At 40.1% G+C, this 20,124-nt stretch overlaps 1 protein-coding gene across 5 annotated transcripts; it reads left to right on the plus strand.

Annotated features, from left to right (window-relative positions):
* Nucleotides 1-2,207: 2,207 nt before the first annotated feature.
* LOC134320301 (uncharacterized) lies at nucleotides 2,208-18,456 on the plus strand. Of its 5 annotated transcripts, none has more exons than XM_063001650.1 (8): nucleotides 2,208-3,498; nucleotides 3,835-4,096; nucleotides 4,191-4,228; nucleotides 4,332-4,401; nucleotides 5,128-7,590; nucleotides 8,291-8,322; nucleotides 8,674-15,723; nucleotides 16,441-18,456. In XM_063001650.1, the coding sequence occupies exons 2-5, from the start codon at nucleotides 3,841-3,843 to the stop codon at nucleotides 5,805-5,807; spliced, it is 1,044 nt and encodes a 347-aa protein (XP_062857720.1). In that variant the 5' UTR covers nucleotides 2,208-3,498; nucleotides 3,835-3,840; the 3' UTR covers nucleotides 5,808-7,590; nucleotides 8,291-8,322; nucleotides 8,674-15,723; nucleotides 16,441-18,456. The 5 variants fall into 5 exon arrangements, with proteins under 5 accessions (XP_062857720.1, XP_062857721.1, XP_062857723.1 ...); XM_063001651.1 differs by having other exon boundaries at nucleotides 15,692-15,723; XM_063001653.1 differs by having other exon boundaries at nucleotides 15,692-15,723; nucleotides 17,344-18,456.
* Nucleotides 18,457-20,124: the final 1,668 nt, after the last annotated feature.

The raw sequence follows: 20,124 nt of genomic DNA on the forward strand, positions 1-20,124 counted from the left end.
GTATGAACCAAATGAGCGTTTTAACCCCACGTCTGTTTACAGTAGGTTTAGTGATCCAGCTGTGAGTTCTGTGACTGGTGCAGTGAAGGATCAAGATAAAGTAGTCACTGGGTCATGCTGAAAGTTCTTCAAAACTATTTGCTACAGACATTACAGGTCAACCCTTAAACCAAAGTACACCTTTAAATGAGACCAAGAAAAGAAACAATAACAGAAAGAAAGTGCTGAAGGAAAATAAGCTGAAGAAGATGAAGAAAATGACGGAGCGGGACATTGTGCTCCGTAACTGGGCTATGAAACAATGCAGCGGCAGTGAGGGGGAGATAAAGGAAGTATTTGATTGTATATTGATCAGTGATGTTGTGGAACACAGCGAGTACTCGTTTCTAAAGGCTGAAAATGTCATGAACTATAAGAACCCAAAAACTGGTGTAAATAAAATGATTTACCTCACTGATGAGAAAAAGTTCTCAATCGACACACAAACTCTGCTCCAGTATCACATGTACGTGTGTGACATTCCATCGACGATCGTCTTAGGTCCTCAAGAGGAAGAGAGGAGCATCGACAGGTCTTTCACTATAGACCCGTATCTGTGGTGCATTTCAAAGGTTTTTGTTCCTGCTCTTGCTGTGTACAAAAACATCCAGCAAAAGAAAAAGCTGTACTCTCTGATTTGAAAACGTGCAAAGATCCGAAGCCATCCGGTCACATTTAATTGTACAGAATTTTTAAAACATTTTCTTAAAGCAGAACTAAATGAAACACGAAAGTATTCATTAAACGAGTTATAATCACCTTCAATGCCACCACCCACTTGGAAGGACAAAGGTCAGGTGGGGTCACTTACAGCTGCCGCTGCAATATGATATCTTTGGGAATGGGGTTAGGCACCGTGACTGGCCAGCAGAGGGTGTTGCTGCAGCGCTTGACCACTGTCCCTTCCACTTACAGACACCCAGCCAGTCGTGTGCCTGTGCAGCCACCTTGGCCGGTCAGTAGCACAGCTGAGATTCGAACTTTGATCTCAAAGTTATATAATGCTTTATGCTTATTAAAAATGATGCTTTTTGTTGTTTGCAGTATAATTACTGATTTATTTTCCTGATTACAGTTGACTTATTTTAAAATGTCTGCAAATTATATTAAAATAAAGTGTTTTTCATTATTCAGTTTGTAGTTTTTGTTGTTCATACACTTCATCATTTATGTTCAACAGGTAGATCAGTTCTAACAGTGACAAGCTGTAGCTCTCGTACCACAGACAGACTGTTGACATCACTTCATTGTTGATGTCACGTTGGTTTACACAATTATTAGTATTGTTACCGGTCGTCTGGGTGCCCCTTAGCAGGCACAATCGGCAGTGCAGGCGGTGCAGCGGACAAAATCAGTCGCTAATCTGCTGGGTGAGAGAAGACGGGACTATAAAAAGTGGACGGGGTCTTCAATGCTGTGTAAGCACCCCGGTTAGTAGTCCACAGCACCAATCCTGCTCCTCACTGGTAATTCTTTCCAAAAACAACAGTGTGTTTTTGTGGTTAAAGTATGCATTACAGTAATTCACTCACAGGAAAAAAAATACCATTAAATACTCTGTGGTCGAAACTATATGGACATTTGATCATGAGCATGTTGGTCATTTTTTTTCAAAACCAACGTTAGTATGTGGTGCCCCTCCATGATTTTGGAGTTTGTGAGAATTGGAGCACATTTTATTAAAAGAGCGCATTTATGTCTTGCACACAGTGTCCGGGCATGGTGCCTGACCCACTGTGACTCTGACAATGAAAAGAAGATATACTTTATTTGTCATATATACGTATACAGTTGTACAGGGAGCTGGGGTCAGAGCGCAGGGTCAGCCATCATACAGCACCCCTGGAGCAGACAGGGTTAAGGGCCTTGCTCAAGGACCCAACAGTGGCTGAATAGCAGAGCCTGGATTTGAACCACCAATCTTCCGGTTGATAGTCCAAAGCTCTACCCACTAGGCTACCACTGTCCCTCAAACAGTTGTCCCTAAAGCAGTTGAAGGTCTGAATAAAGAAATGAATGAAGGTTCCATGTTGGTTTCTCCTCCCACACGTGACGAGTCCTGACACGAGTCTGAAGTTCGTCTCTCTGTGTGACATTTTTTACCTTTATTCTATCTGACACAATCAGGAGCAGGGCATTTCCTCTTTGCTCTACAGTCTGATCTCCGCCAGGTAAGAACGTTTAATATTCACGCTGCTGATGTGAGAAATGCTTTTCTTTATTACGGCTGCAAAATGAAACATTTATTATTGTTAATTTATTACGTGTTAATAATAATTTATTAACACTGTCGTGTAAAATATGCTTAAACTAATATAATGAATAAATGTGTTACTAAACTGAAAGTGAAAGTTTATATCTTGCACCAAAAACACGATTCTTATCTACATTTTCGGCATTTAGCAGACACTTTTATCCAAAGCGACTCACAATTATGACCTGAACATGATTTTGAGCAGTTGAGGTTAATGGTCTTGCTCAGGGGCCCAACAGTGGCAACTTAGCAGTGGTGGGGCTTGAACCGGCAACCTTCTGATTACTAGTCCAGTACCTTAACCACTGAGCTATCACTGCCCCTGAAGATAAAATTCTGGACTATTAATGTGCATCTCCTTATATTCAGTGATTCATTTATTTATGTAACTATTCATTTGTTAGTTATGATGCTGTATATCACAGTGTTATTAGAAAGAAACCATGTAAACAGGAAACACTGATCTAAAAGCACTGATCTAATGTAAAAGAATATTGCTGAACTGTGATAATAACATGAATTACAGCCCTAAGTGGAGAAAAAGACATATTTTGTTTATACTGACGCCATTTCTACCCAACAGTTACATTCATGTAATAAACAATGAACAAAATTATTATTTTTTGTGGCAGAGTGGCGCAAAGGGTAGTGCTGTTGCGTCACAGCAAGAAAGTCCTGGGTTCGATTTCTTAGCAGGCTGGGTGAGCAGGGGTCAGTGTGGGTTTCCATCAGGTTCTCCGGGTTTTCTCTCACACACGCAAAAACAACTGGAGCTGCAAAATTTACTCGTGTGTGTGTGTGTGTGTTCTGTGATGGACTGGCGACCTGTCCAGGGTGTTTCCTGCCATTTGCCCAGTGAATTAGTATTTTGCATAGAAAATAGGACAATCTGATTTTTTTGCTGTTCTCACTCTTTAACGGTTCTAACAGGCACATCAGTTATACATCAATAACATCAAATAAATAAAATATTCTCATATTTATAGCAACAGTATGGTGAAGGGCCTTTCCTTTATTTCTGTGCACAAACAGCCATTTTCAAACAGTGTTTTAGTTTGTAAACCTAATCACTCTTTTTTGTCTTCAACATGCCGTGCCAACATCTGAGGGCGTGTCAGGCTGTAGAGGAACAAGAACGTTCTCTTATCACAAATAGTTGATCCATACTACCTGTACATCTGTAACAGCTGCACAAATCCTCACAGGTAATCTATGCACTCCTTCGGCTTCTTGCTCATGTTTACTCCAGCCGTGCATTGTGCAGCGCCCCGTCTGCTGGTGACACATCCTCGGGTCCAATAGCACCGGCGGTTCTCAGAATAGTACAGAGATTCTTAAAAGCCTGAACAGAACCAGTTCACGATTCAGATTTATTTAGATCGAGAGAGTGAGGTCCATCATGACACAGGGCGAGGAGTTTGGTGTGAATGTTGCTGAAGCTCGATTCATGCTGACTTACTCTTAACCAGTTTGACCCACTTAACCATTACAGATGCTTCAATATAAAAAAGTGCACCGACATTGTGGTTGATTTTGAACAGGTGAAGATGGCGTCCCCCGCCGAACGGTTCCTGAAGGTCCACAGGAGTGAAATCGTGGGCCGAGTGAAGAGCGTAAACGGTCTGGCTGATTGTCTGCTTGAGAAGGAAGTGATTTCTAAGGAAGCATTGAATGAGATCAGTAGCCAGAAACCAGAAGAGGAGCAGATGAGGACAGTTTATAAGCATCTGAACAGCAGTAAGGCCTATGAATTAACATTAGAATGGCTGAAGAGACACGAGTCTCATGTGATGGAAGATCTGGGTAAGTAGCTTCATGCGGTGTGATTCATCCTGAAGATTAAAAAGATGGAACATTTTCTGAATTCTCAGTTATTCATGTTCTTTTTATTTTAAAGCAGAAAAGACAGAGACTCCGGAACCGAGCCACTCGAGAGTGAGTAACGTGGTGAAAGCTTCGGTTCTGTTTGTAACTCTGGGATTTATAGACATTTAGAATTGTATTAGAGTCACATTTTCTCTCTGGTGAACCCACATAGGAAAAAAGACAGAGAATCCAGAACCATGAAGCCATGGATGAAACAGATTGTGATCTCCAAACATCACCAGGTACTGAGTTCAGAGTATGTTGTGCGCATCTTGCTGCCACTTCTCATCTGCTTTTCGTCTTTTCTCTGTTTTTTTCCCAGTTTCTCTTTCACTGTTTGAAATCAGAGAATTGCACTGGCTTTCAATCACATCATGCATCAAATTCAAAATTCTGTTTCTTACATTTAAAGCTCTCCATGGTCTGGCCCCAGCTTTTGTTTAAGAGCTCTTACACCCCTACACTCCCTCTCGCTCCTTAAGGTCCTCCGGTGGAAGGTTCCTCTCTACGCCTCTGACTAAACTGTCCTCAAGGGTGGCAGATCTTTCAGTGCTGTTGCTCCTAAGCCCTGAAACTCTCCACCCCAAGATTGTTCTTATATCACTTTTTTAAATCTCTAGACTTTTCTTTTTAGTCAGTATTTTGGTTTTTCCCTCTACTGTAAAGTGACCTTGAGACTGTGAAAGGTGCTATATAATCAAAACATTATTATTATTACTATTATTATTACTGTTATTATTATTATTACTTTTGAAGATTTCTGTCGATTGTAGTCGGATGTGGAATTAAATTGCTGCAATTCTGACATTTAAGATTTTTTATTAGTAAATGTTTTACATTAATTGGTAAACACACACATTGACATTTTTGTTAATTTGATCTTTAATGATTAATTGTTTAAATGCTCTACCAAGTCAGGAAATGTAAGTGTATTTTATTAACAACAACTTTGTGTGGTTTTGAAACAGATCTCAAGACCTTATCCACCATGGCCAAACTGGACGACTGGGTCTCTGATCCTAAAATCAGTGAAAAACTGGTTAATGACCTGAAGGAGAAGCTTGCTCAGGGTGAAATGGAGGGTTTGGAGGATTATCTGAAGGACATAAAGCTGAAAAAGAGTCTGTGTCTCACTGCTAAAGAGATCAACGAGATCAGACAGAGAAAAGATCTTCGTTCATTTCTTACAGACGTTAAAGGAGCCAAATTTCCTAAAAATACACTTGACCACTTTTTTGAGAAGGTCAGAAGTAAGGCCTCAACAGCCAAGAAAAAGCCTGAACAGTACAGTAATTACGACGACTCCATAAACCATAATGCAGATGATTTGAACAGCAGTGGATACGGATCTTCATGCAGCTCAAGTTTTAATAGCAGAGTGTTTCCTCACACTGTGTTCCCAAATGAGGACGTGTTCATATGTGAAGGTGTCACTGATGTCAGTCACACACACAACATGGAGGTCACGGATTACGAGTCCAAAAGCGCAGACCTAGACTTCAAAGCGGACGTTCCACACCCAACAGAAAACGCAGATCAGATTCAGCAAGCTGTCAGAAGCAGTGGAGGAACCAGGGAATTAAAAGAAAAGCAGGAAATGGACGACACTGACTGTCCTCCTCAAACATCCTCTCAAAACCTTTTTTAATGTTCCTCTGTTTGCCAAAAAGAGCAAGTTGTCCAGCTACAGTCCAAGCTACAGGACAAAGTCGATACCTCATTTGAAGAAAGAGCGGTGGTCTGGTTGTGGAAGGTTTGGAGCCAGAAGATAAGCAGCAGAGCAGTTACAATCATGGAGATGATTTTGATGAGCCGGATGGACCACAAGGAATGATCATTTTTCCAAAGCTTGAAGACGTTCCCCCTAGTACTTGGAGCCGAGACCTTCAACTACAGTCCGCAGATGGTGGACGGCTAGAAAAACGCACGGACACACTAAGGAACACGGGTGAAGAGCTTAAGAAAGCCAACTGCTCCAACATGTCTTCATTAAAGAACCCAAAACCAAAAAGAGAGAAGAGGAGGAACGTGGAAGGACAGCCGAACAGAAGAATCGAGCAGTACGGCACTGTGCTTTGTAACTGGTTAATGAATCAATGCAGCGGCAGTGAGGAGGAGTTCAAGAAATTATTCGACCGTATCTCAGTAAAACACGTAGTAGAACACAGCGAGTACCCGTTCTTCATAGCTGAAAACATCACAGTGTTTAAGAACCCACAAACTGGTGAAGAACAGATCATCGTCGTGAAGGATGAGAAGAAGAACTCCACAGAGACCACAAGTCTGATCCATTATCAGATGTTTGTGTGTGACATTCAGAAAACTGTCCTCTTAGGTTCTAAAGAGCCTAAAGAGAAGCAGATCGGCTTTGAGGAGTCCGAGGTTCCTGTAAATCGCTGCCTGAGGAGCATCCTGGAGGTGTTCGCTCCTGCTCTCGCTGTGTTCAAAAATATTCAAAGAAAAGAAAGACTGGACTCGTATCTGAAAACGATCCAAGGGCGGAAAGAAAATCCTCGTTAGTGTATTTGTGGAGGATCAGAGAACAGTACATGGAACAGGAGTTTTGCCTAGGTTACAAACCCAAACTGTCATCTTACGCTGGGAAAATACGTCCATTTGTTCAGATATAATCCAAGATTTTGATTATTTCTCAATATTTTGAGTCTTTAACGTTCACGGCTTCACACTGCAGCCCCGATCATGAATGTTTTTTAATCCATTGTTTTGTTTCCACACTCGTCGACTGGCTGATTAAGGACGTCTGTGCTGAAAATACTCAGAAAAAAAATATTTACTGTTTTTTTATTTCTTTTATTGATTTTTAAAACAATACCTGCACAAAGCTGTAAAATTTCTCCTATTTTTGCATATTTGTCACACAGAAGTTTCAAATCAAACTACTTTTAATATCAGACAGACTGAAAAAATCATTCCAACCTTCTGAGACCGCATTCCAACAGAAGAACATCGTACCAGGGTTTTTAATCACACACGACTCCTACATACAGGAGCAGCCGAAAGAAGAAAAGAAATCTCATTTTTTATGTTTTTTTAGGTTTGACAGGGCAGTGGTAGCTCAGTAGTAAAGGTACTAGATCAAAAGGTCACTGGTTTAAGCCCCACCACTGCCAAGCTGCCACTGTGTACTTTGGTGTCCTGCACAGAAAACTGAAGCTGAACGTTTTAAAGTTTATGTTCCACTAATTCAGTCACTGTATAAGATCAGCTGTTAATATTAATAAAATCCCAAGAATAAAACTGAGCATTTTATCTTTTTTATCACTCATGTCATGATATGATTCCAGTAGTTTTCAGCAGTGTTGGACTTTGCCTCATTATGACGTCCACACACTTTATTATTCCAACCGCAGTGAGGGTCACAAGAACCTCGGTAAACTAACACAGAGCTCCACAATCCAACCACCACAAAGGTAAGTGAAGATTTACCACAGAGATCAGCTTCTAAAATCAAAACTTTGTGTTTTTAAAGCTCTACAGGTTTAATAATGGAGATTATTTACTGTTTTAAGTTTACTTACTTACATCAGACAGATTCTATGTAGTCAAGAGATATGATTAGCTGCAAAATGTACAGTTTCATGTTAAATTTTTCCCTTTTATTTAAGTTTTTTGTGTTGATTCTGTCACTTATTGGAAATAAAAACAAATAAAAAGTATGTGGACGCCTGAAACTAATTATTGACGTTTTTGTTTGGCTTTCTGTAACATTAGTGTGACAAAAATAATGACCAGAGCATGAGAGCAAGTTTAAATAAACCAAGATTTGTTAATTAGATTTAAAAATAGTAAAACTTTAAAGTAAAATAACCCACACCCACGAACTACAGGAAACCTACAGAGAACTTCACACGTGTCTGAAGAGGCAGCGCTGTGTGTAACCGGCAGAGGCCGCCAAATTGCACAGAATTCAATCCTAACTGACACCCTGTGAAGAATCACCTCTATTCTACCTCAGTTCAGTGAAACAACGATTATTTCCATTTTTAAAACTTGCGTGCAATTAAAAAAGTCCAAAGACAAGATTTTTATATAATAAATTTTTATTGTTTTTATGTACCATGGATTCATGGAAAGTTTAGTTTTATTAATTTTTTTTCTCGTTATGTGCAGGATCCAGACTGACGAAGCTATGGGTGCAATAAGTAAGTTCAGAAATATTATAAATATTATAAATAATAAAACTGAGGGGTTCTGCCATGGCTCAAAACTTCTAAACTTTATTCAGAATTGCCAGTCAGTTAAAAAAAAACATTTCTCAAAGCAAGATTGCAAATAATGTGGGTCATTCACCATCTACCCTACATAATATTGTAAAAAGATTCAGGGAACTCACAATCTCAGTCGATGTAGGGCAAGGCTGGAAGCCACTTTTAAATGTACGAGACTTTCATGCCCTCAGATATTGCATGAGAAACAGTCAGTTACTGTTTGCTTTAGTCAATTAAAAATAAATGTTTTATATTGATGGTTTTTCACTATCCAATTTGAAACAGATCTCAGGTCTGTATCCACCACTGCCAAACTGGAAGAATGGGTCTCTGATCCCAGAATCAGCCAAAACCTGATTGATGACCTGAAGGAGAAGCTCGCTCAGGGTATAATGGAGGGTCTGGAGGATTATCTGAAAGACATGAAGCTGAAAAAGAGTCTGTGGGTGTGTTCGAAAACCTAGGGAGCTGCCTTGCTGTCTTACTGTCTACATAGGCAGCTGACTTAGTAGAGAGTATTCTAATAAGTCAGTGACTTAAAAGGCAGGTTATTCGAACGCACTACTTAGATAGCGATAACATCGGGTTTAGCATTTCACGTTTAGCATTTAGCATCTTGCCATTAAAACCAATAAACTGAGGTAGCACAGCACGCTAACGTCAATAACATCTCCCTTCATGTACCGATAACGGTTAAATTTCCTGACAAGCCCGAACTTGCAAATAAAAACACTCGGTACAAGTTTATACAAGTTAAAAATCAGTAATATTTTATTTACGTTTGAAAATAACTCCATTCGTTTCTCCGCCCCGTCAGCCATGAATGCTGGGATTGTCTTGATCACTAAGGCAGCGTCGGAGCTCACTCGTTCTTGAGCCAAAATAACATTGAAATAATAAGATGCCTCAGAAGTGAGGATTTTAAGGCATCTAGGATTTCGAACAGCCTCCTTCTCGGGAGCGCGCACAGGATGACGTAAAATGCTGCCTATGTAGACAGCACACTAGCTTTTCGAACACACCCTGTGTCTCACTGCTGATGACATGGATAAGATTAGAAACAACGATGAACTTGGGTGGTTCCTTGATGTGATGAACGGTACTAAATTCCCTTTAGGTTTACTGGATTTGTTTTTTCAGAAGGACACAGACCTACCGAATCATTTACAGGTGTGTGAGGTGGGAGAATAATAATAATAATACTTTAAATTTATATAGCGCCTTTCAAGATACCCAAGGTCGCTTTACATCGAACAATAAACAGTTCAGTGAGGTACAAAAGAAAACATAGTTAATTGAAGAGATGGGTTTTTAACAGAGATGTAAATTGTGGAAGTGAAGAGACAGAGCGAAGAGAAGAAGGGAGAGCGTTCCACAGAGTGGGGGCAGCCACACTAAATGATCTGCCACCCAAGGTTGACAGCCTAAATCTAGGTGTGGCCAGCAGGCCAGCATTGGAGGACCTGAGTGAACGCCTGGGTTTGTAAGGTGTCAGCAGATGGTAGAGGTAGACCGGGGCAAGTCCATGAAGGGCTTTAAAAGTAAGGAGTAGTATTTTAAATTGGAGGCGTTTATGCACAGGGAGCCAATGCAATTGCTCCAAAACCGGGGTGATATGGTCGTGTTTTCGAGTGGATGTGAGGATCCTGGCCGCAGCATTTTGAATAAGTTGTAGAGGGCGTATCGACTTGTTAGGAAGACCATAGAGCAGTGAGTTGCAATAGTCCAGCCGAGAAGTAACAAAAGCATGGACCAAAAGCTCTGCTGTCTGAGGTGAAATCATGGGGCGAAGACGAGAATTGTTACGTAGGTGGAAGTAAGCAGACTTTGTGATGGAGCGGATGTAGGGCTGAAAAGTTAGGAGAGGGTCGACTGTCACACCAAGGTTCCGTGCAGTAGCAGCAGGAAAAACAGAGGTGTTCCCAATGAGAAGAACAGGGCAAGAGAAAGAGGAAAGTGCAGCTTTCGAGCCAATATACAGAAGCTCAGTTTTATCAGTATTTAATTGAAGATAATTCACCCGCAGCCATAGGATGAGATCTTGAAGACACCTGGAGAGAGCAGTAGGAGGAAAGGGATCAGAGGGCCTAAGGCTAAGATAAATCTGTGTGTCGTCCGTGTAGCAGTGGAATTTTAACCCGTGATTTCGGAAAATTTCACCCAGGGGAGAGATGTATAGAATAAATAGCAATGGTCCAAGGACCGAGCCCTGCGGCACACCCTGATGTATGTATGCATTATTTGAGACATGGCACCCTAGCTGCACAAAATGTTGCCTGTCAGAGAGGTATGATTTAAACCATGCAAGTGGCAGGCCGGAAAGACCAATATTGGACAGTCTGGACAGAAGAATAGTGTGGTTTATAGTATCAAATGCGGCAGTGAGTTCGAGAAGTAGAAGCATAGAGACCAGCCTTTTGTCAGCGAACAGAAGGAGGTCATTTAAAACGCAAAGCAATGCAGTCTCTGTACTATGATATGGACGGAAACCAGATTGAAAATCTTCGAGCAGGTGATTAGAATTTAAGAAATCAAGCAGCTGGGATGCCACGACTCTTTCGACTGCAGCGAGTTTCCATGATGGAGGAACATAGCCAGAAGAAAGTGATAAATTGACCATGTGACAGATAGGGGCAGCAAAAGCAGGCACAGAGGACTGAAGGAGGAAGGTAGGGATTGGGTCTAGACGGGCGGATGTGGTAGACTTTGACTTAGTGATGATTTGTGAAACTTCAGCAAAATCAACTGGTAGGAACAAAGAGAAAAGTTCAGAACCAGGCACCAGCGAAAGATGGGATGGGGCATATGCAGGTGCACCCTGAAGCCCCCTATAGATAGTTGACACCTTGTCACTAAAAAAGTTAAGGAAGGCCTCACACAAACCAGGGGAAGGGACAACTGGGTCACTGGGGGGGCATACTAGTTTTTTGACTGTGGTGAACAGCCGTTTAGGATTTTGACCAGCTTTTTTAAACACCTCAGTGTAGTACAAACAGCGAGCTTTATTTAGGGCCGCTTTATAATCGGCCACGTGGTCCGTAAATGCCAAAAAATGAACCGTGAGGCCAGATTTCTTATAACGCCGCTCTAGGCGCCGACCCAACGTTTTGAGGGCACGAAGCTCGCCGTTGAACCAGGGTGCAGAATGAGAGGAAGGCACAAACCGGGACTTAATCGGTGCCAGGGTGTCAAAAATCCTTGCCAGTGTTGTGTTGTATGATAGTGTAGCCTCATCGAGAGAGTGAAGTAAACAGATGTCATTGAAATGAGACACACTAAGAAGAGTAGACAGGGAAGAGGGATCAGCAGCAGAGAGATTTCAGTATGAACGTAGCAGTTTGGGATGAGACTTGGGAACGGGTAAGGAGGCACAGAAGGAAATAAAGAGGTGATCAGATAGGCCGGTAGAGTGCCCAGAGAATTTACTGACAATCCCATTATTAGAACAGATGACATCTAGAATATGACCATATTTGTGAGTTGGAAAATAAATAAAAAGTTGGAGAAGAACCCTCAGCCAGTAGTTCTGCACCTTCAGCTCTGAACAAGGACAATGAAAAGCTTAGAAGAAAGGAAACACAGCACCGAGTTCTTCTGGATTGGGCAATGAAACTATGTGATGGGAGTGAGAAAGAGTTAAGCAAGGTTCTTGAGAACATCTCAATAAGAAATGTGGTAGAACACAGTGAGTACCCATTTCTTGTAGCAGAAAAAGTCATGGTGTACAACGAACCACTAACTGAAGAACAAAAAAACCTCATGAAGTACAATAAAGTAGAAATTGACAAACAAAAAAATCCTGGTCATCACTGATGAAAAGAGAAACTCGGTCAAAATGATGAATCTGATTAATTATCAGATGTTTTTGTGTGACATTGACACAACAATCATGTTAAGGCCCGAAGAACCTAAAGAGCAGCACATCAAGTATAACGAGACTCTGGTTCCTACCAATCTGTGTCTGAGGTGCATTTTAGAGGTTTTCCTCCCCGCTCTGGCCGTCTTAAAAAAAAAACAGAGAAAAGAGAAGTTTTCACACCAGAAAACAAACGAGTAATAATAAACCTCAGTGATCTCAGTTCATCTCAGTGCACGTGGAACATCATTCTGTTCATTTATTTATGTTTTATAGAGTAAAAGTTTATTTCCTGGATGTGACCTGAAGTAAATGTACAATCTTCAAAACGCTTTGATGATTTTTACTTTTAGTGAAGATGTTCTCTACATTACTCTTTATCACATATGTAACATGATTCATGTGCACAAATGATAAATGTGATATTCTTTTGTTTTCGCCGAGCGAAAATCAGGGCAAAAATCGTGTAGTGTGAACCAGGCATAATATGTAAAAGATAGTGGTGCTAAATTCGGTTCATTTTATGGACTCAGGTTAATCTGAGTCACTCAGTAATGTGATCCGGTTCACTTGAGTCATTTGAGTCACTTGAGTCACTTTACTGACATCTTGATTGCGATTGATTTACTGCATGAAAATGCATCTAGATATCACTTGTCCTCCGTGCTCTTGTCTTCTGTAAATAAATCCTTCTCTCTTAATTCTCTTGTCTCCTCACACTTCTCCTGTCAGTGACAAGTTGACACTTTTTTCTAAGTGGAATCTTGATCATGGGGGAGAGGGGGGTGGACTCACCTAGCAATCAGATGGGTATATTAATGGGTCAAGGGTTCAAGGGGGATGGTCAACAATAAATTGCCATTTTAACTTCACCCAGTCAGGCAGCCACAGTGGCACAAAAACAAACAGTCAATAAATTACCATGGGGGCTATGATACTCCTTAAGTGGTACAGTAATTAAGTAGTCTGTAAGCATTTGCATGTTAATAATAATAATAATAATATAACTATATTTTGTTGTTGTTCTGCTTACAAGGAAATATGCTGCATTACTAATCTACATCACTACTACTGATAATAATAATAATAATAATAATAATAATAATAATAATAATAATAATAATAACGTGCATAAAATCAGCCACATAACGAACACCAGTGTGTTTAACCGCTTGTTTATCAGAATATTTATCTTATTACTGAGATTCACGGACTGGAGTGAAGCCGGTTCAGCCAAATCATCCCGGTGTTTCCGTGAGTCTGATCACTGGTCTTGTGTACTTAACAGCAGCCAGTCAGAGGACTTATAGGATCCAGGTTCATTGACATCTCAGACTCGTGATTCCTGATTCAGTACAAAGATTCGAATCATTAACCCGGGTGATTCAGGAACCACCCAGCTCTAGTTTGCACACACACACACACACACAAACACACACACACACACACACACACACAAGTCCAATTTTTGATAAAACGGGAGAAAGGTACTGAATGTAGCCGAGAAAAAAACTGAAACGTAAGTATCGATCCCATCACGTTGGTATCGATCCGATTCCAGTACCAACGTTGGTATCGATACTATCGATATTTGGATCGATCCACCCACCACTAGTGTGAGAATAATAGAATAAGGAAGTTACTTCTGAGCTCTACAATCCAGCCACCTGAAAGGTAAGTGAAGATTTACCACAAACAACAGCTTCTAAAATCAGAACTTTGTGTTTTTAAAGCTCTACAGGTTTAATAATGAAGATTAATTGGTGTTTTAAGTTTACTTATGTTCACACTACACGACTTTCCAAGTGGTCAGGTCGCTGTACAGTTCTCACTACACGACTGGATCTCTTGTAATCGGGAGTCTTTCAGGTCGGTGTGTATTTTACACTACACGACTGATGGGTGATAGGGGGTTTCACACACTACACCATCTATCACCAACTGGAATCGCAGGCGAGCTTCTCTGCTCTCCCAAACTACGTTCTGTCACAAAAACAAACGTGAGAAGTGACGAGGGGTTTAATGATACCACGTCCAAAAATGCACGTCAACAAGTAGCGAGCGATCAAAGTTTGTGTGCTGATGTGCAGCGTAAAATCAAAGAGAAAAATAAATGAATCTGAGTGGATTTGGCAACACGACCAGCATGGATTGTTCTGTAGTGAGTTGGAGGTTAATAAATATTGTTTGCAATGCAGCGTGGGTGTTTTGTAGAGAACGATAAGGTCAGAAATACTGTAAAGGTTGTGTGTGTGCTGATGTATTCTGATATAAACTATATTACGCCCCTGTCCCACCTGTTTACACTCCTCCCCTGCGTTTCCCCTCACACCGTATTTTGCGTTCCCATTGGCTGTTTGACACAGCACTCATTGCCAGTCGGGCAACTCAGATTCAAATATCTGACATGCTAGATATCTCTCTTCAGTCGTTTGGATCGAGTTGTTGAGTAGTTCACACATAGCGATTGAGAGTCGAGTTTCAATCGCAGAGCGAACGCCGAGTTGCTCCCGAGCGCCGACCAGAAAATCTGGGCAAAAGTCGTGTAGTGTGAACCAGGCATAACTTTCATTAGACGGAAAGTAAAAACTCTGTTTAGTCTAGAAATATGATTAGCTGAAAAGTTTACAGTTTTATGTTTATATTTTCCATGTTCTTAAAGTTTTTTTTGTGTTGATTCTGTCGCTGGAAATAAAACAAATAAAAAGTATGTGGATGCCTGAAACACATTATTGACGATTCTGTTTGGCTTTCTGTGACATTAGTGTGACAAAAATAATGACCAGAGCATGAAAGCAAGTTTAAATAAACCAAGACTTGTTAAATAGATTTAAAAATAGTAAAACTTTAAAGTAAAATACACCCACACACACACACAGGAAATCTACAGAGAACTTCACACGTGTTGGAGGAGGCAGCGCTGCTGTGTAACCGGCGCCAAAGTGCACAGAATTCAATCCTAACTGAGACACTGTGAAGAAAAAACCTCTCTATTACACACACACACACACACACACACACACACACACACACACACACACACACACACACACACAAATACAAACCCAAGTTAAACCAGAGGGAAAACTGACAATTTTTTTCAATTTTGATAAAAAAAATTTTAAACCTGTGTTCAATTAAAATAGTCCAAAAACAAGATTTGTTTTATGTACCATGGATTCAGAGATTGCGATCTTAGCGCAGGTCCCAAGCCCGGACAGAAATAGGAGGGTTGTATCAGGGTATTTGGGGAAAAACTGTGCCAAGTCTGAGGACCAGATTTTTCCACACTGGGTCATTTGATTTTATATACAGTACAAGACAAGAACTGTATTATTTAAACAAATACGCTAAAATTAAATAAATCAGGAAGGAGCAAATTCTTTTTCATGCTGTATTTATGGTTTAGTCTGTATTTTATTGAATTTTTTTTTTCATTATGTGCAGGATCCAGACTAATGTAGCTATGGCTGCACTAAGTAAGTTCAAAAATATTATAAATATTATAACTGGGGGCTTCTGTCATGGCTCAAAACTTCAAAACTTTATTAGGAATTGCCAGTCAGTACAAAAACAACATTTCTCAAAGCAAGATTGCAAATAATTTGGGTCATTCACCATCTACCCTACATAATATTGTGAAAAGATTCAGTGTATTCTCAGTCTCAGTCCATCGAGGGTCGAGGGTGGAAGTCACTGTTAAATGTACGAAACCTTCAAATGGTTCACCAATCGTCTCACACCTAGTCGCCTTCTAAATCTTTTAATAGTTCATTATATTAATAGATAATTATAAAAACAGCACAAACACTCACAGGTAATCTACCTGCTACACCATTGTGTTAGTACTGTTACTTTTCTCATGCCACGCCCACTGTTTATGACGCATTGCGGCTCCCAATTACTGGTGGAAACGCTACCAGTTCTTTAAAAAGCACCAAGGTTTTAAGAAGCCTGAACCGAACCTGTTCAAGAATCCTTTTGGACAAAATGGGCTATCAGATATCATTGCATGAGAAACAGTCATGATACTGTGATAAATACAGCCACTTAGGCTCGGGAGTACTTCAGAAAATCGCCTCTGCTTTGAGAAATACAACCTGAAACTCTGTTACACAAAGAGAACGCTGTACAGCAATTCTATTCAGAAGTTCTCTGCGCCTCAACTTGTTTCATTTCATGTTTTATTTCTTTAGCTGAAATCATTCAGTGTGACAAACATACAGTAACTGAGACTTTCAAACAGACGGGGGGCCAAAAGGTTCTTACAGCACTGTAGGTGTACATGTGCGTTTATGCCTGGTTCACACTACACGATTTTTGCCCTGATTTTCGTTCGCGACTGGTCAGCGCTAGATTTGCCGGCTCGGGAACAACTCGGCTTTCGTCAAAGCGAGATTTCTAGTATGTCAGATATCTGATCTGAGTTGCCCAACTGGCAGTGAGTGTTGAACAGCCAATAAGAACGCAAGATCTGGTGTGAGGGGAAACGCAGGGGAGGAGTGTAAACAGGTGGTACAGGGGTGTAATATAGTTTATATCAGAATACATCAGCACACACACGAGTTTTACAGTATTTCTGACCTTATTGTTCTCTACAAAACACCCACGCTGCATTGCAAACAATATTTATTAACCTCCAACTCACTATAGAACAATCCATGCTGGTCGTGTTGCCAAATCCACTCAGATTCATTTATTTTTCCTCTTTGATTTTACGCTGCACATCAGCACACAAACTTTGATCGCTCGCTACTTGTTGAGTGTATTTTTGGACGTGGTATCATTAAACCCCTTGTCACTTCTCACGTGTGTTTTCGTGACAAAACGTAGTTTGGGAGACCAGAGAAGTTGGTGATCCAGTTGGTGATAGATGGTGTAGTGTGAAACCCCCTATCACCGATCAGTCCTGTAGTGTGAAATACAGACACACCTGAAAGACTCCCGGTTACAAGAGATCCAGTCATGTAGTGTGAACTGTACAGCGACCTGATAACTCGGAAAGTCGTGTAGTGTGAACTTGGCATTAGTTATCTTACAATAAATGTTTTATGTTGATGATTTTTTTACTATCTGAAAATTGTCTAAATTTAAAACAGATCTCAGGTCTGTATCCACCATGGCCAAACTGGACGAATGGGTCTCTGATCCCAAAAACAGCCAGAATCTGATTGATGACCTGGAGAAGAAGCTCGATCAAGGTGAAATGAAGGCTCTGGAGGATTATCTGAAAAATAAGAAGCTGAAAAAGAGTGTGTTTTTATGCTGATGACATGGATAAGATTAAAAACAACGATGAACTTGGGTGGTTCCTTGATGTAATGAACGACACTACATTCCCTTTAAGTTTACTGGATTTGTTTTTTCAGAGGAACACAGACTACAACCCGTCGAATCATTTACAGGCATGTGAGGTGGGAAAAGAACCCCTTAGCCAGTAGTTCTGCACCTTCAGCTACGAACAAGGACAATGAAAAGCTTAGAAGAAAGTGCAGGAGCGAGTTCTTGTGAATTGGGCAATGAAACAATGTGATGGGAGTGAGAAAGAGTTAAACAAGGTTCTTGAGAACATCTCAATTAGAAACATGGTGGAAAACAAAGAGTACCCATTTTTTGTAACTGAAAATGTCATGGTGTACAACAAACCACTAACTGATGAGGAAGAATCAGGAAGTAGGTTCTACAGCCAAGCACGTAGAGAACGTAAAATTCTGGTCATCACTGATGAAAGGAGAAACTCGGTCAAAATGATGAATCTGATTCATTATCAGATGTTTGTGAGCAACATTCACACAACAGTCATGTTAAGTACTAAAGAACCTAAAGAGCAGCACATCAAGTATAACGAGACTCTGGTTCCTACCAATCTGTGTCTGAGGTGCATTTTAGAGGTTTTCCTCCCCGCTCTGGCCGTCTTAAAAAAAATGCAGAGAAAAGAGTTTGTTTTCACAGTTTAAGTTGTTTTTACACCTGAAAACATGTAATAATAAACCTCAGTGATCTCAGTTTATCTCATCATCATTCCCTCCACTCATTTATGTTTTACAGAATAAAAGTTTATTTCCTGGATGTGACCTGAAGTAAATTTTACTTTTAGTGAAGATGTTCTCTACATTATTGTTTATCACATATGTAACATGATTCATGTGCACAAATGATAAATGTGATATTTTCTTTTGTCTTCTTTCAATAAAGTAAAGACACACCGCTCATTATTTACCTGTTCTTGTTGAGAGAAAAGTGGACAGTTCTGGAGAACACATGATTAAAGCACAAATCGGCTTGTTTTACATTCCTCCTCTAGTCATGTGATAGACATGCCCCCATAAGCCAAATCAACCACCCCACCACCCTACTCCACAAAAATTATAACGAGAATGATTTTTTAGGTCCACTGGTCCATGCACTTGTAATGGGCTCAATCAAACTAGCCCATGTAGCGGAATGCTGCTAAAGGACTAAACCATAAATTCAAATAAGCATAAGTGATTCAACTACGGTTCTCTTCCTGCAGAGACTTCCTTCATCAGCCGACAGGTACGCATGTCTCACGTGCTCATGGTGAAGTCTTTGGTTTCAAATCCTTTTTATACGCTTCAATCAGGCTCTAAACCTCCTGGTTCTACCCACTATTCAATCCACTCTAGATAATCATATATTATTTCCCAGTAATAGTTCACCTACAGATTTATACTTCTATAATTACCACTTAGTTATGTAATTTACTGATTAACTGTTATTATTTTTGTTAATTCAATGAACATTATACTGATTTAAAATTTAGTACTGTGAGTTTGATTACCTGGGTGAGAGAAATAATCAACTAACAGACTTTACCTCAACAGAAAGTGACTGATATGATATGAATTTGGTGTTCTTTCAGATTGTAAGATTCACAGTTTTAGTATTCAACTATCAATAAAAATAACATTTATTATATTTTTTATGTTACACAAAGAAGTGTGTTATTAAAACCTGAAACCCCCAGGACCATTACACACTCCAACTAGGGTCATAAACTTTTGTCTAAACCGTAACCCTGCTTCAGGTTTCAGACTCAAACACCACGCATTGTTCAAGCAAGACTGTCGACTTTATTTAAATCCAATGAGCACAGTTTAATCTTCACGTCTAATGAAAAAGAAACAAAAGAAATAAAAGTGGCTCTAAAGTAAAACGAGACCTTCAGGAGAGAGAAGAACGCTGATCAATCACAATGGTGCTGCACTCATTAACGTGGGGTTTGGACCGTCCACCTTATTCACATTAATGTTTAAGAAATTATGGGTTAAAAGCATCCTTTGGCTGTCTTTAAACATTAATTTGTCCAAATGTGGATATATGTGGTGAAAATTGACTGACCAACACTGTACTGAACAAACACACACTTTACACTCTCATACCTGCAGCAATCCACCTTCCGCATGAGCCCGGTGGTTATGAGTGCTGTAAATCCACCTCAACCCTGACCAAGATGATTTGCTTAGTGAAAAGAAAATAAATAAAGTATTTTGAGAGCTGTTATTATTACTTATATGCCACCATTTCAAATGTTTTGTTCGTTTTGTTGTAGTGATAAGTTGGACCTTGACATGGAAACGAATGACAACCCCTGATTAAGTCACTTTAAATTCAAGCTTCCATCCTTGTGGTGTTTCTTGCTGCTTTGACATCTTATTTAAACAATAAAAACTAAACATTTTAGAGCAAAAGTTCCTGCAATGAAAGACACAAGCAGCAAGAATCTGATCAGGTCTGACCTGCCTAGCTGTGCTCATTCAAACTGATGATGCAGGAAAACCCGAGCAAACCTGTATTATATATTAAACACAAAACACATATACATTTATATTTAAATAATGAGAAATCATGTGTTATAT

This window comes from Trichomycterus rosablanca, chromosome 9 (genome assembly GCF_030014385.1).
Source record: "Trichomycterus rosablanca isolate fTriRos1 chromosome 9, fTriRos1.hap1, whole genome shotgun sequence".
Classification (NCBI taxonomy): Eukaryota; Metazoa; Chordata; class Actinopteri; order Siluriformes; family Trichomycteridae; genus Trichomycterus; species Trichomycterus rosablanca.

Excerpts from the sequence above, each read along its gene's own strand:
- LOC134320301 (XM_063001650.1), top strand. The coding sequence starts at position 3,841 with ATGGCGTCCCCCGCCGAACGGTTCCTGAAGGTCCACAGGAGTGAAATC. Across the intron at positions 4,097-4,190 it reads TCATGTGATGGAAGATCTGG|CAGAAAAGACAGAGACTCCG; the intron begins GTAAGTAGCTTC and ends TTTATTTTAAAG. Across the intron at positions 4,229-4,331 it reads CGGAACCGAGCCACTCGAGA|GAAAAAAGACAGAGAATCCA; the intron begins GTGAGTAACGTG and ends GAACCCACATAG.